Source organism: Carlito syrichta, unplaced genomic scaffold (assembly GCF_000164805.1).
Source record: "Carlito syrichta isolate Samal-C Ts95f unplaced genomic scaffold, Tarsius_syrichta-2.0.1 Scaffold301855, whole genome shotgun sequence".
In the NCBI taxonomy this organism is placed as follows: domain Eukaryota; kingdom Metazoa; phylum Chordata; class Mammalia; order Primates; family Tarsiidae; genus Carlito; species Carlito syrichta.
Genome location: NW_007245951.1, coordinates 545,369 through 559,340, shown reverse-complemented (window position 1 = coordinate 559,340; position 13,972 = coordinate 545,369). Strand labels below are relative to the sequence as shown.

The 13,972-nt window shown below is 49.7% G+C and overlaps 1 protein-coding gene across 2 annotated transcripts in view; it reads left to right on the top strand.

The window, feature by feature from the left end:
- The window catches only part of SPIN1 (spindlin 1), a 50,438-nt gene extending 45,283 nt beyond the window's left edge, over positions 1-5,155 (top strand). For both annotated transcript variants that reach the window (XM_008055449.2, XM_008055450.2), the window contains one exon: positions 4,872-5,155. In XM_008055449.2, coding sequence (XP_008053640.1) covers positions 4,872-5,071 — 200 coding nt within the window. In that variant the 3' untranslated portion in view covers positions 5,072-5,155. The remainder of the gene's footprint in view (positions 1-4,871) is intronic.
- The last annotated feature ends 8,817 nt before the right edge of the window (positions 5,156-13,972 follow it).

The window sequence follows — 13,972 nt, the reverse complement described above, 5'->3', positions numbered from 1 at the left end:
ATCCACTCACCTCAGCCTCCCAAAGGCGCGGGATTACAGGCTGAGCCACCGAGCCTGATTGCCTGGCTGATTTTTAAATTTTTTTGTAGAGATGAAGTCATGCTATGTTTGTTGCCCAGGCTGATCTTGAACTCCTAGCCTCAAGCCATCCTCTTCCTTCAATCTCCCAAAGGTCTGGCCTGATTTTTAATGGGATCATTTGTCTTTCATTACTGGGTTGTGAGAATCAGTGAATGTATTCTAGGTGTAAGTCCCCTATCAGATAGATGTTGCAAATATTGTCCCCTCTTCTGTGAGTTGTGTTTTTACTTTTTTTGATGGTGTTCTTTGAGGCACATAAGTTTTCAACTTTGAAGTCCAGTTTGTTTTTTCCCTTGTTGCTTGTGCTTTTGTGTCATATCTTAGAATCTGTTGCCATCCAAGGTCTTAAAGATTTACCCTTATGTTTTCTTCCAAGAATTTTATAGTTTCCATTCTTACATCTAGGTCTTTGATACATTTTGAGTGAATCTCTGTGGTATGAGATGAGTTAGCTTGATCCTTTTGCAAGTGGTTGTTCAGCTGTGTGAGCACCATTTTTCTTTTTTTTTTTTGAGTTGGAGTCTCACTCTGTCGCCCAGTCTGGAGGGCAGTGGCCGCTCCCAGCCACCGCAGCCTCGACCCGCTGGGCTCCGGCGATCCTTCCCGCCTCGGCCTTCCAAGTAGCCAGAACTACAGGCGCGCGCTACCATGCCCGGTTCATTTTTGATTTATTGTAGAGATGAGGTCTCGCTGCCCCGGCGGGTCTCGAACCCGCGGGCTCAGGCCATCCACTCACCTCAGCCTCCCAAGGCATGGGATGACAGGCTGAGCCACCCAAGCCCGGCTGTGAGCACCATTTTTAAAAAAACTGTTCTTGGCTCCCTTGATGCTTCTGCATCCTCTGACCTTGGGTGTGTTTCTGCGTCTCATTTCTGTTCCATGAGTCTGTGTTGGTCTTGATTCTGTTGCTTTGTAATAAGTTTTGAGGTTGAGAAGTGTGAGTCCTGTTTTCTTGTTCAGGATTGTTTTGGCTATTCTGGGTCCCTTTTAATTTCGTATGAATTTTAGAATCAACTTGTCAGAACAAAGAAGTCAGCTGGAATTCTCCTAGGGATTGTGTTGAGTGTGTGCATGGTTTGGAGAGTATTGTCCTCTTTATGTAATTAGTAAGACTTAGATTTTCCCATCCTTGAGCCCTGGTGGTTTTTCATGAGACCTTCTTTGTTTTCTTTGAGCAGTGTTTTACAGTTTCCAAAGTATAAGTGTTACATTTCTTTTGTTAAATGTACTCCTATGTTAATCTTTTTGGTGCTCTTATGAATGGAATTGTTTTTCATTTCATTTTTCGATAAACCTGTTCTTTTAAAAACTACTCCGAGCCCCTTCCTCAAACACAGGAATCTCTGGCCTTGGACAGATGTGGCTGGCAGCCCCTCTGTATGTTAGCAATGTGACAGTTATCATTATTTCTTCTTTTTTTTTAAGTTCTTCCCATGAGAAGGTGGTTAATGAACTTACTGATATGCTCATCTGGCCTTGAATTTCTGCTTAATATGTTTTTTTAAAAATTTATGTTATGAAGAGGTAATAGGAGTTACATACTCAGGAATTCGGTTATGAGGACATTCCTTAAGATATATTTCTCCAACCTGCCTGAAGTGTATTTTCAACATTTTTAGAGAAAACATGCCATTAGAGCAGGTGCCATTGACCTGATGCTGGAAAGTGCAGGGTCATCTGTGCTCCTCTGTGGCCTCTCCTGGCCACAGCCTGATCTGCCTGCTCCTTTCTCCACATCCAAGTATTTGTTTTTGGCGGTACCAAAGCTTGTTTACCGTCAGAAGTGGTGCTGGTACCCTGCTCTGATGAGGTCTGACGTGGTCCTGTCACCTTGATTGTGACCCTGCTCTGTGGCTGACGTGGGCCTCAGGACCCTTGGTTCCCTCAGGAGTGCTGTGAAATTTGTGTACCCTCATGTGTTCGGAATTCCTTTGTAAACACCAAGACATCACAGAAGGATGGCAGTGTCATGATGCTGCTTGAGGGAAGCTAATTCTGATGTTTTATCGTTCTGTCCATCTGTTCCACTCTGGTGCCCCGGCTCGAGTACAGTGCCATGATCATGGCTCACGGTAGCTTTGACTTCCGAGTTCAGGCAATCCTTCTGTCTCAGCCTCCTGAGTAGCTGAGAATACAGGTGTATGCCGCTGCATGTGGCTAATATTTATTTATTTAAATAGAGATGGAGTCTTGCTCTGTTGCCCAGACTGGTCTTGAACTCCAGTCTCTAGCGATCCTCTCATCTCGGTCCCCCAGAACGCTAGATTATAGGCATGAAATACTACACCTGGCGCTTTTTTTCTTTATTTTGAGGCAGAGTCTTTCTATCTTACCTAGTCTGGTCTTAAGCTCCTGGGTTCAAGCAGTCCTCCCTCCTTGTCCATTGTGCCCAGCCAGAGGAGAATTTTTTTTTTTTTGAGTTGGAGTCTCACTCTGTCGCCCAGACTGGAGTGCAGTGGCTGCTCCCAGTCACTGCAGCCTCCACCTGCTGGGCTCCGGCAATCCTTCCGCCTCAGCCTTCCAAGTATCTGGAACTACAGGTGCGCGCTACCACGCCTGGCTAATTTTTTTTTTCCTTTTTGATTTATTGTAGAGATGAGGTCTCGCCTGCCCAGGCGGGTCTCGAACCCACAGGCTCAGGCAATCCACTCACCTCAGGCTCCCAAAGGCGCTGGATTACAGGCTGAGCCACCGAGCCCGATTTGGAGGAGAATTTTTAAAGAAAAGAATTGAGTTTATGTTTCTTGTTAACTTTTTTTTTTTTTGAGTTGGAGTCTCACTCGGTCGCCCAGACTGGAGTGCAGTGGCCGCTCCCGGCCACCGCAGCCTCGCCTGCTGGGCTCCGGCGATCCTTCCGCCTCAGCCTTCCAAGTAGCCGGAATTACAGGCATGCGCTAACACACCTGGCTGATTTTTTTGATTTATTGTAGAGATGAGGTCTCGCCAAGTTGCCCAGGCGGGTCTCAAACCCGTGGGCTCATGCAATCCACTCACCTCAGCCTCCCAAAGTGCTGGGATTACAGGCTGAGCCACCGAGCCCGGCTTCTTGTTTACTTTTAAGAGAGCTGGTTATGCGTTGTTTGTGTCGCTCGTGAGCATTAACACCAAAGATCCCATGAGCAGTCCTCTGCCGGTCATTCAGTAACATAATTCATTGTCGTCAAAGAAGCAGATGACTGGACATTTGCACAGTATGTAGTCTGCACCAGGACCCTTGTGAGAGGAAAGGGGCACATCACTTCCAGTTGTGCCAGGGTAAATAGCATGGGCTGCCTTACGCAGCTGGGGCATCTGGTCGCTCCTCTGAAGGCCACCTGCTACTCCAGGGAAAAGAGCTTTGAGTTACTCACAGTCCATGAGAAGTGGTTTTTTGGTTTTTTTGAGTCAGGGTCTCACTTTGTCGCCCAGGCTGGAGTGCAGTGGCATGACCACAACTTGCTGCGGCCTTGACCTCCTGGGCTCAGGTGATCCTTTCACCTTAGTCTCCCAAGTGGCCGGGACTACAGGCCTGCGTCACCATGCTCAGCTAATCTTCTGGTTTTTTTCCCTAGAGACGAGGCCTCGCCATGTTGCCCAGGCTGGCCTCAAATTTCTGGGCTCAAGCCATCCTCCCTCCTTGACCTCCCAAAGTGTTGCAGGCATGAGCCACCACCCCAGCTAAGAGTTTCTGAAAACAGAGTTATAACTGCCTTGCTTTGCCTCCCTCTCCCTTTTACTTTGCTTTCTGGTTGTTGGTGGTGATGGCTTGCTGTCATTCTGTGTGTTTTCTTAGTGATTGTAGGTCAGTGCATTTGTCTGGAGACCTTCTACGCAGTAGAGACAGCTGGGCCATCCTCCAAGATTCCCTCTGAGAGTCCCTTCAGCCTGGGGTTGGAGTCCATGTAGCACTTTTTTCTTCTTTTTTTTTCTTGAGTCCCTCTTTTTTTCTGAGTTGGAATCTCACTGTGTCGTCTAGGCTGGAGGGCAGGGGCACACTCGCGACCACTGCAGCCTCGACCTGCTGGGCTCAGGTGAACCTTCTGCCTCGGCCTTCTAAGGAGCTGGAACTACAGACTTTTTCTTGTTTTTGAGAGACAGAGTCTCACTCTGTTGCTCAGGCTGGTCTGTAACTTCTGGCCTTAAGTGATCCTCCTGCCTCTGCCTCCCAAGTACTGGGATGACAGTCCTGAGCCACCACACCTAATTGGCACCTGTTTTAATGCATGGGAATTTCTTTTAGTTTGAAACAGGTCATGAAGATGATGTGGAGTGCAATGAGGATGAGGGCCGAGAAACTTTATTCTCCGAATAAAATTAATGATAGTTAGGCTGTTAAATGTGTGTTCCGTGTTCTCACTAATTCCTGTAGAGGTTATCTGCTTTGAGATTCTGTTCCAAAGTCACTCAGACCTACTTTTAGCTAGCTACGGCTACAAATTAAGCCTGAGTCCAAGGCATTTTGGTTGTGATCTTCAGAACTGTTTGTGCATCCAGATTGGGGTTGGCAAACTATTTTGTAAATGAAATTGTATTAGAACACAGCCACACCTGTCGTTTGCACTGTCATCTATAGCTGCTTTGAGCTGCAGTGGGACAGGGTACAGTCGTTGGGGCAGAGTCTGTGTGTGTGACCCTCAGACCTGAAGCAATTGCTGCCTGGCCCTTTAAGGAAGTTTGCTGACCCCGAGTCTAGATGATGAGTTCAGGGCATTAACATTTTTTTAATTGCTAAGATTAATGTGAGTTGATGTGTACCTAAGAATTGACTTTGCATTTGTTTCTTGTCCCTTCCATCCCGCTCCCCCTTGCAGATGACTCGCCTCCAGCGGAAAGGGAGCCAGGAGAGGTTGTGGACAGCCTAGTCGGCAAACAGGTGGAATACGCCAAAGAAGATGGCTCGAAAAGGACTGGCATGGTCATCCATCAGGTGGAGGCCAAGCCCTCTGTCTACTTCATCAAGTTTGATGACGATTTCCATATTTACGTCTACGACTTGGTGAAAACATCCTAGGTGTCATCACGGACTCTGCCAAATTTGTGGAACTATTAAATGTATAATTTGTAGACATGAAGACTTGATTGCTTTCCAGTTTAATGAAAGCTTGATTGTCCCTGCGAACCCACAATCTCTGCCAGCAGAACTGGTTTTGTTCTGGATAGTACACATTAACATGAACACGAAGCATTTTGTGTGAGGAGAATTCCTTCCTCAAAAGAAGCCTGTCTGTCTGGAGGGAGTTCCAGGCAAGTTGGTCAAAGTTATGCTAGCATCATGGTCCTTGAAAACTGTCACAGATCTTAACCGTTTCCCCTTCACCCCGACACTCTCTTATTCTGCTGCCGCAATGCAAGCATAGTTTGGTATTTTGGTTGCTGCCTTTTTTGAGATGTACGTATCTGTACCTACCTGTGTGTGTGTGTGTTTGTGCGCGTGCGTGTGTTCGCGCATATGTAATATATATATACGTGCGGAGAGACATGTATGTACACACACACACACACACACACACACACACACAAACACACACACACACACCCGCACCCACACACCACTGGCAGTCCTTTCTTTGTGGCTGGGGGGTGTGACATAGTTTTCTCCAGTTTAACAGGAGTGCTTGACCCAAGTGAATCCTATTTATGACATGACTGCTCTTCATTTGAAAGGAACATCATGTGGGCGTGGGGATGACAGAGGCCCTTTCAGCTTGTTTTGGAAGTGAGAAGTTCAGCACGCCTTTTCAGTCTGGAGGTTCTAAACCAGGAGTCACTTGTGAACGGTGAAAGACCCACTTTACACTTTTACAGTCTGGAGAGAAATCTGGGTAAAAGACTGCCTTTAGTTCGAAGCTTTGTAAGTTTTTGGGTTTACATTGTAATCATACATACTTTTTAGCCACACCCAGGGCCCTGGTCCACAGTGTAATGTAGGTGTGTTTTGGATAGCAGATTTGGGCCACATTTGTACAATCAGTAATTTGGATTGTAGAACATGGATTTCACAGGCCACAGGACATCAGTGGTTTGTGTTTGTGGTAAGTTCCTGGAAGAACACAGTGCTTTTATATTGGAAATGTAAGTTGTAAAAGTGGCATTGTTGCCTTCTGACCAGTCCTCTGGGGCCTTTTTTGTTTTTATTACTGTTATTGCTAATAGATTATGGCCAGGACTCCCCACCCCCATCCCCAGCTTTTCTCCACAAAGAATGTCAAGGTGCACAGCGACTCACCCTGGCTCCTGCAAGGCTGTATGTGTGCTCAGGTGTGTGGTTGATGTGGGCTCTTCCACTCGGTGGCCCCTTGGGGTTTTGTGGTTGTGATGTCACCACGGAAGGTCTGGCCGCTGTGTGAGTGACAGTGGCCCTTGGAGTCCCTTCCTGGCATGTTCTCGCAGGGCTGTTCTAAACTGAAATCAAGTGCAGGATGTTGGTGGGCGTGAGCTGAGCAGCTGCTCTCACTATGCTCTGGAGGAGCCCTGGTGGTCGGGCAGCCGGGAGAAGGGCCCTGGGTGGCCTCTGTCTTCTTGGAGACTGGGAGTCCTGCTGCAATGGGGGAAGGGCCGCGGTGGGTACTCTCGGTCGGACCCCCGGGGCTCGAGTCCAAGCCCCACACGGCCTCCGTGCTGCTCCAGGTGGTTGTGGGCCCGACACAGGGCATGCCTGGTGCCCGCTCAGCCCATACGTGGCTGGTGCCTGTGCCACTGGAGGGTGCCGGCTGTCACGGGGCCGTGGTCCTCAGTGTTCCGTCCAGACCTCAGTCGCCCTGCCCTGGTACTTACCATGGGTGGCTGGACAAGCTTTGGGAAGCAGCACAGCGCCGAGGCTGGGGGCATGGCAGGCGAGGCCTGCAGGCCTGCCGCGTGCTCTGTGGAGTTCCTGCATGCAAACCTCAGGGCCCAGGCTGCCTGCGGCGGCACGGTTGCGGGTCGTGTGTCAGCATACACAAGCTGGGCAGAGCTTGGTGCCCCGATGGCAGGCCGAAGGAGAAAGTTCTCTTCAAGTGTCCTGAGGGTGGGTCCATTGAGGTTTTTCTAGCATCACCTGATTACTTGCATTGTGATTTTTCTGCAAGCAGCTTCAGTGACTTTGCTATGCCACGTGACCGCCCAGTCTCCAGGTGAACACGCTTGATGACGGCGATGGCGGCTTTCATCCTCGTTCTTGTTCTGCCTTGAGGGCTGAGGGAAGGGAAAGGGCTTGCCGTTCTTGTTTTCCATGTCTCCCCGTCCTGTCTTTCTTTGGGCGGCGTACACCACACCTGGTGCCGCCGTGGCGGGTCCACCCTGAGCCCTTGCACCCTGGGCTTTGTCTGAGGCTCGTGTCACCTCTGCATGCACTGCTTGCATCTTCCTGGTATCTGCGTGTTGCCTCCTTGCTCCGGGAACTCAGCATTAATTTCCAAAATTGTTGTGGGACTTGTGGCAACACAAGCCCCGAATCTGTGTATAAAACGTACTGGCCTCTCTCACTTACCTGCTCTAGTATTATTGTATTGTGTGTGCGTGCGTGTGTGTGATGTCAGGCTGCCACGTAAAACTTCAGAGAAAAACCTTAAAAGCAGACCATCCTTTTTTGCATGCTCTATTCTAAGTAGAATGTTCAATGTAACTGACTAAAACTGCATGTGAAAGATACTTAGGTTTTTTGTTTTCTCTCTCTCTTTGCTTTCGGTTTCCTGTATATTTGCTTACTGTGCCGTTTTAGTGGTTGTAGGGTAAAATGCACTGGTGAAGCAAATGTCGTGCCAACACGAGGTGGCTTTCCCGTTGTAAACGTCACGCAGCATCTGAAGGGACTGTGCTTTCTCACACAATCACAGTGACTTCCGCGCCAGGTTTCCTTTCTGTTACTGTTTTATGTGCCAAACCGCGAAGTGCATTGGGCGTGAATCTCTGAACACGGTAGACCCATTAGAAGACTGCTCCGATTGTCACAAAGTGTAGTGCCTGAAAACACTCTCAAGCTGATTGTCTTAAAAAATGAACGTTCTCCAAAGACAAAACAGGAACGATTACTCTAACCGAGTAGACACGGTCGAAGCGCCCAGGGCTCCTTGGAAATGCCGCTCTTGTGTTCCCACCGCAGAGCAGCGCGGAAGGACGTGTGTGGTTCAGAGGTCTTCGTGTCCACATTTAAAACTAGGCAAACGACCTCATCTTTTGAGCTTGAATTCATTTTTAATTTTAAGTTTATTTTATACAATGTGTAGACAGTTCCCTGTTCTCTGCATTTAGAAGTATACACAATATAAATCTGTTAATTCTGTAAGTAATTTTTATAATTATGATGTAACTCTATCCTATCCTTGAACATTTAAAATAAACCCTTTATGTGCAACTCCAGACTGTACATTTTGTGCTCATGAGCAAAATATGATGTGAAAAATTTTCTGAAAAGTTTTCGTTTCTGAAAAGGTTTTGAGCCAAGGAACCGTTCTCGCCACATGTGTCAGATGTACATAGAAACAGAAAGGTGTAGCATTCTTACCTGAGTGATGACATTTAGTGGTCCCTGCAAGGAGAGGGGTAGTGATCAATATCCCACATGTATTAAGTATTAAAGTAGGTGATTAATGAGAAACTTTAACTTATAAGATTCTAAACGTAAAAAATTGCTTTAAAAACGATTAAATAATGTGTATTTTTTGCTTCGACATCTATTCTTGCTTTGAATATTTCTTACGGTGCGCTTATTCATCCTGAAACACCAATCAGTGAGGTTCTGTGGTGAAATCCCCCTGTTTCTCAGTGCTGTGGATAAAGAAATGAAGGTGCTCTTACGAACTCCTGTGTGTGCTCGGGTTGACCACGGAGGTGACGAGGTGGACGGAAGGTCAGGGTCGGCCCTGGTGCATCCTGGGAGGAAGCAGCCCGTGGGAGGCACGGTGCTGGCCTGGGGCTAGATCACCTGCCCCCCCTCGCTGAGGGCAGAATCTGCCGTTGTGGCTGTGGGACCTGTCCGAGGCGCAGCTCGTAAAGCTCTGCAGGTTGAGTGTGCTGGCTGCCCGTGGTGCCTGGCGAGGTGGCCTCGTGAGCTGGCGCCCCTGCTGGGAGCAGCGTTGCTGTGGGGACCAGAGGCGGCCCGCCTTGTCAGCGGCTCTCTTGGTGCTGCCCACCCTGCGCATGGCCACTGCCACAGCACTCTCAGAAGCGGAGCTTGGTGCCCACGGTCTTCCCGCTTTTCTCAAGCTGAGGAAGGGCAGGGGCCTTCCGTGTTGCGTCTGGGATTGCAGAGGCAGTGACTCAGACCCTCCGTTTTGTGCCCAGGCTCCAAGCTGCTTTTGTTGATGTCTTTGAAGCAGATGACTTCAGCGGGATGGTTGGCGTCATTAACAGTGTATTATTTTCTGTGTATACTTTTTGCCGCCGCCGCCTCCTCCTCATTTTCTGTTTTGTTTTTGAGTCTGGACTCTCACTCTGTACCCCAGACTGGAGTGCAGTGGCTCACCACAGCCTTGATCTCCAGGGCCCGGGCGATCCTTCTGTTTCAGCCTCCTGAGCAGCTGGGACTGCAGGCATGCGTCATCATGCCCAGCTAATCACAAATTAACCCGGCATGGTGTCGTGTGCTTTTAGTCCCAGCTACTTGGGAGGCTGAGGTGGAAGGACCGCTTGAACCCAGGAGGTCCAGGCTGCAGTGGGCTGTGACCGTGCTGCTGCATTCCAGCCTGCACGGCAGAGTGAGACCTTGATTCCAAAGAAAAGAAAGTATCTATATTCTTGTTACCTAGGCTGATCTAGAACTCCTGGGCACAAGCGATCCTCCTGCCTTAGCCTTCCAAAGTGCTGGATTACAGGAGTGAGCATTGCAGCTAGCAAGTTGCTTTCTATTTTAAAGACACCTTAAATATGTCGTGAAGTTAACGCATTTGTAAAACCTGAATTTCTTTTGTTCTTAGTCCATAATCTCCTACCTAATTTTTAAAGCAATTTTTTGGTCATGTAATTAGTTGTAAGTTTTTAGGCTGCAGAGTTTTCAGAGAATTAGGTGACTTTTTCAGTTACTTCTCCAGCTGTTCTAGACAGTCTCTGCCTGCCCATATCGTCTGAGTGATTTCGGTAAGCCTAGTAGCAGGTGACTTTTGGTTATCATTACACGTAAGTTTGTCGCACAGTGGCACTGGGACGCTTTCTGCTTAATTTTTAAGGGAGGGTGCCGGTCCAGGCAGCATGTCGGCCTGCCAGCTCTGACATGACTCTGACATTGTGACCTTGTGCCACCATGAGAGGCCTTTGCTCTTTGTTCCATGGGCCATTGCAGAACCTGAGTAGCTCACTCCTGGCTTGCTCTCACCGTGTCCCTCCTTTCTCATTCCTTGCAGATAACGATTCCGGGGAGGAATGAGGAGTGTGATCTATATGCCACGTGAACTACTTAAAATCCTTACTGGGGTGAGCAGGTTGCATCACTTTAAGTCCCGGTTTCTGTGTTGGAGTTGCTGTAGCAAGTGCCAGTGTGGACGCATGGAAGGCTTTGTACTGCTTCGATGTGCTGACGTCAGTGGCAGTTGCCAGCAACTTGGGGCTGAGAAACAGCATTCTGGGTTGTGTTCAGATGTGGAGAGTGAGGGTTGCTGTGAGGCTACTGCCTTGAACTGTGGCCTTGTAAAAGCATGTGTGTGCACTGGTGTGAGAAGGCGGTGTTCTCGCTGGAAGCACGCGGAGGGTGCTTTCTGGCCGCTGTCAGGGTGGCCTCAGTGTCCTTTGTTTACTTGTGGGTGCCTTCCTGCTGGGGACTGATGTTGACAAGTCTTGTGAGTTTCCTGTGATACCACGGTGAAGTAGCTTGAGCCCCTGGATTCCAAGTCGAATCTAAATCAGATGGCTGCTTGGAAGGACAACATTGTGGCCATTTCCAGGGCAGTCCTGTAGGGGAGAGCAGTTCGTGAAAGCCCCAAAATAGTGTCTGAAGTATTGAGCGTCTCCGTCACCCAGGACTGGGATGGCCGCCCCTGAGTGGCCTATGCTGGGAGGTCATGCCAGGTACTCTGCCCAGAGCTGCAAACGTCTCCCTGCTTACCCAGTGGCCAGTGGCTCCTCCAAGCACATCAGACAAACACAGGAGAGTCCCCGCCATCGTTGCTGGCCTTTTGGGTTGTATGCTTGAAGGGGCCGCGGTCCGTTGAAGCGCGTGAGCTTTGCTAAGGCCTGTGCTGGCTCTGCACCGTCTGTGTTAGCAGCACAGGCACTGAGGTCAAAGTGTTGCGGGGCTGGCTTCGGAGGCCTCTGCCTGACTTGCAGCGGCTTTCTCCTCCCTGACTCTTCATCAGGGCGTCCTTCTGTGTCCTCATCTTGTGCTAGAAGGCCACAGCCGCTCAGGCTAGGGTGAGGGTACCCGATGTGCGATCTGCTTCTCAGCTGCAGTAAAATGGAACATGGGAAACGGCTGTGAGACGAGTGACGCCGCTCGCTGCGGCTGTTTCCTGCTGGGGGTGCTGGTGTTCTTAAGTCGTGGAAGCCTTCTTGGCTGATGTCCTGTGACAGGCACACCTTTGCCTTGTCGCCCCTGCAGGGGAGGTGACTTATCCCTCAGTCACCCCTCTAATAGCCTCACCTTAGGTGCGGCTGCGTTCTGGGCTCGCGGGTCAGGGCTTCGACTTGTGACGGGACAGCACAATTCAGCCTATGGTACCACCCGAAAACTGTCGGCTCTTGCTGCTGTTGGCCTCACGCAGGGGAAGAAGTCTTTTGTCAGGGTGCTGTTTTTGGCAGAGGCTGATAACTTTTGGTAATAACACAGATGCTCCATTTTGATACAGAAGGGACGGACAGAACCGATGTGCTGGGAAGACTTACGAGGAGAGCTGCACAGCTGAGTTCTCCCTCTGGCCCACTGCATCAGACTTAGCTTCTCGGACTCTCTCGCTCAGCTGCAGGGTGGGTGCATCCTGCCCTTAGCCGGGAGCTTTCCCACGAGATGCCACAGTGAGCCTGAAGCCCTAGCCCCCTGTTGGACACGGGGCGTGTCACTGCCTGCTGGCCTTTCAGGACCTTTTAGGCATTTAAGGCCTTGCCATGTTTGGCTTTGACTTTGCGTTTTGGAGTCACTGTCCACTCTGTCGCCCAGGCCGGAGGGCAGTGGCACACTCCTGGCCACTGTAGCCTCGACCTACTGGGCTCCGGCGATCCTTCCGCCTCAGCCTTCCAAAGAGGTGGAACTACAGACACGTGCCACTATGTCTGGCTAGTGTTTTGATTTATTGTAGAGACGAGGTGTCACCAAGTTGCCCAGGCTGGGCTCGAACCCCTGGGCTCAGGCAGTCCTCTTGCCTTCATCTCCCAAATTGCTTGGATGACAGGCGTGAGCTGTGAACCAGTGCACCCAGCATTTTTATTTTTGGGTTCAGGATCTCATTCTTTTGCCCAGACAGGAGTGCAGTGGCACTGTCACAGCTCCCCACAGCCTTGACCTCCTGGGCTCAGCTCAGGTGATGCTCTTGCCTTGGCCTCCCGAGTAGCTGGGACTACAGGTGTGCACCATCATGCCTGGCTAAGTTTTTTATTTTTATTTTTGTAGCGACAAGGTCTCACTATGTTGCCCAGGCTGATCTTGAACTCCTGGGCTCAAGCAATCCTCTTGCCTCAGCCTCCTGAAGTGCTGGGATTATAAGCATGAACCACCACACCCATCCTGTTCTCTATATTGAGAGAGCTCTGTGCCTCAGTTTCTTTCCTTGCATGATTTTCTTACCATCTCTGAGCTTCTAATGTCTTTATCCAGAACAGTGTTTTCTATTTTTTAAAGCACCTTGAAAAGATTAATTTGCCTTTGCTAAGTTTTTGGAATCCGTGACATCCATGTTGTGTATACAGCCAGCCGGGTCACTGGAGTCAGGAGCAAGCTGGTGTCTGTGAGTGTGTGTCTCCTTCCTCCTGAGTCCCAGTGGTTGTCAGCTTCCTGGGCGGCTGCTTTCCCCCAGGTGCGCTTCGCTGCTGCTGTCTCGGAGCCAGCCTGCCGTCAGGGCTGGGGCCCTCAGACATCGGGCTGGTGGAGGGCTGGTTCCTGTGTTCTGCCCTGATGAGCCTAGCGCGTGCCGTTGGGGTGTTCTCATTCTTCCAAGAGGAGGGTTGGCGCTTTTAGAAGGGGAGAACGAAAGTCAAACTTGAACTCCAGCAGAGTACTCGCACGCTGTGCACTGAGGCTGTTTCCGCCCATCTTCTGCAGTGAGAGGGCTTCCTGCCGCGGGGGTAGCACAGGTGCACGGGCGGTGTGCTAGCCGCCCCCCGCTTCCCGGCCACAGTCAGGACCTTGGCTGCCAGCGTCCTAGCTGCTTCATCTCGGGTTTATGTGCACACTGGTCTGTAGCTATCATGAGTAGAAAGGTGAATCATTCGGGTGTGGTGGCTCACACTTGTAACCCAGCACTTTGGGAGGCTGAGGTGGGAGGATTGCTTGAGCCCCTGAGTTTGAGACCAGTCTGGGCAACATACAACTCATCCCTACCAAATCAAAAATTAACCGGTCGTGATGCACACCTGTTGTCTCAGCCACCTGAGAGTATCACCTGAGCCCAGGAGGTCGAGGCTGCGGTAAACTGTGACCGTACCACTGCACTCGACCTGGGTGACAGAGTGAGACCTCGACTCCTGCCCCCCAAAAAGATGAAGTGTCAAGTGACTTCCCATTTACTATCAAAAAAATTCAGAAACTTTCTGTCTTTATAATTCAAAACGTCCTATGATTGTTTTTCTCTTCTTTATAAATAGCTCTAGTACAGTTTTACATTTGAACAGGGCCGCGGTCCTACGTTCTGGTCTCCACCTCCCTTGGAAAAACACCAGTTTTCTCTTTCCCACAGGGATATTATGGGATTCAATGGATTTCCAAAAAGTTCACACATTTTGGGGAAACAGATAACTAAACTGGGACTTTTGTAAGTCAAGGTGTTTGTTTGAGTCAGAGTCTTAGTCTGTGGCC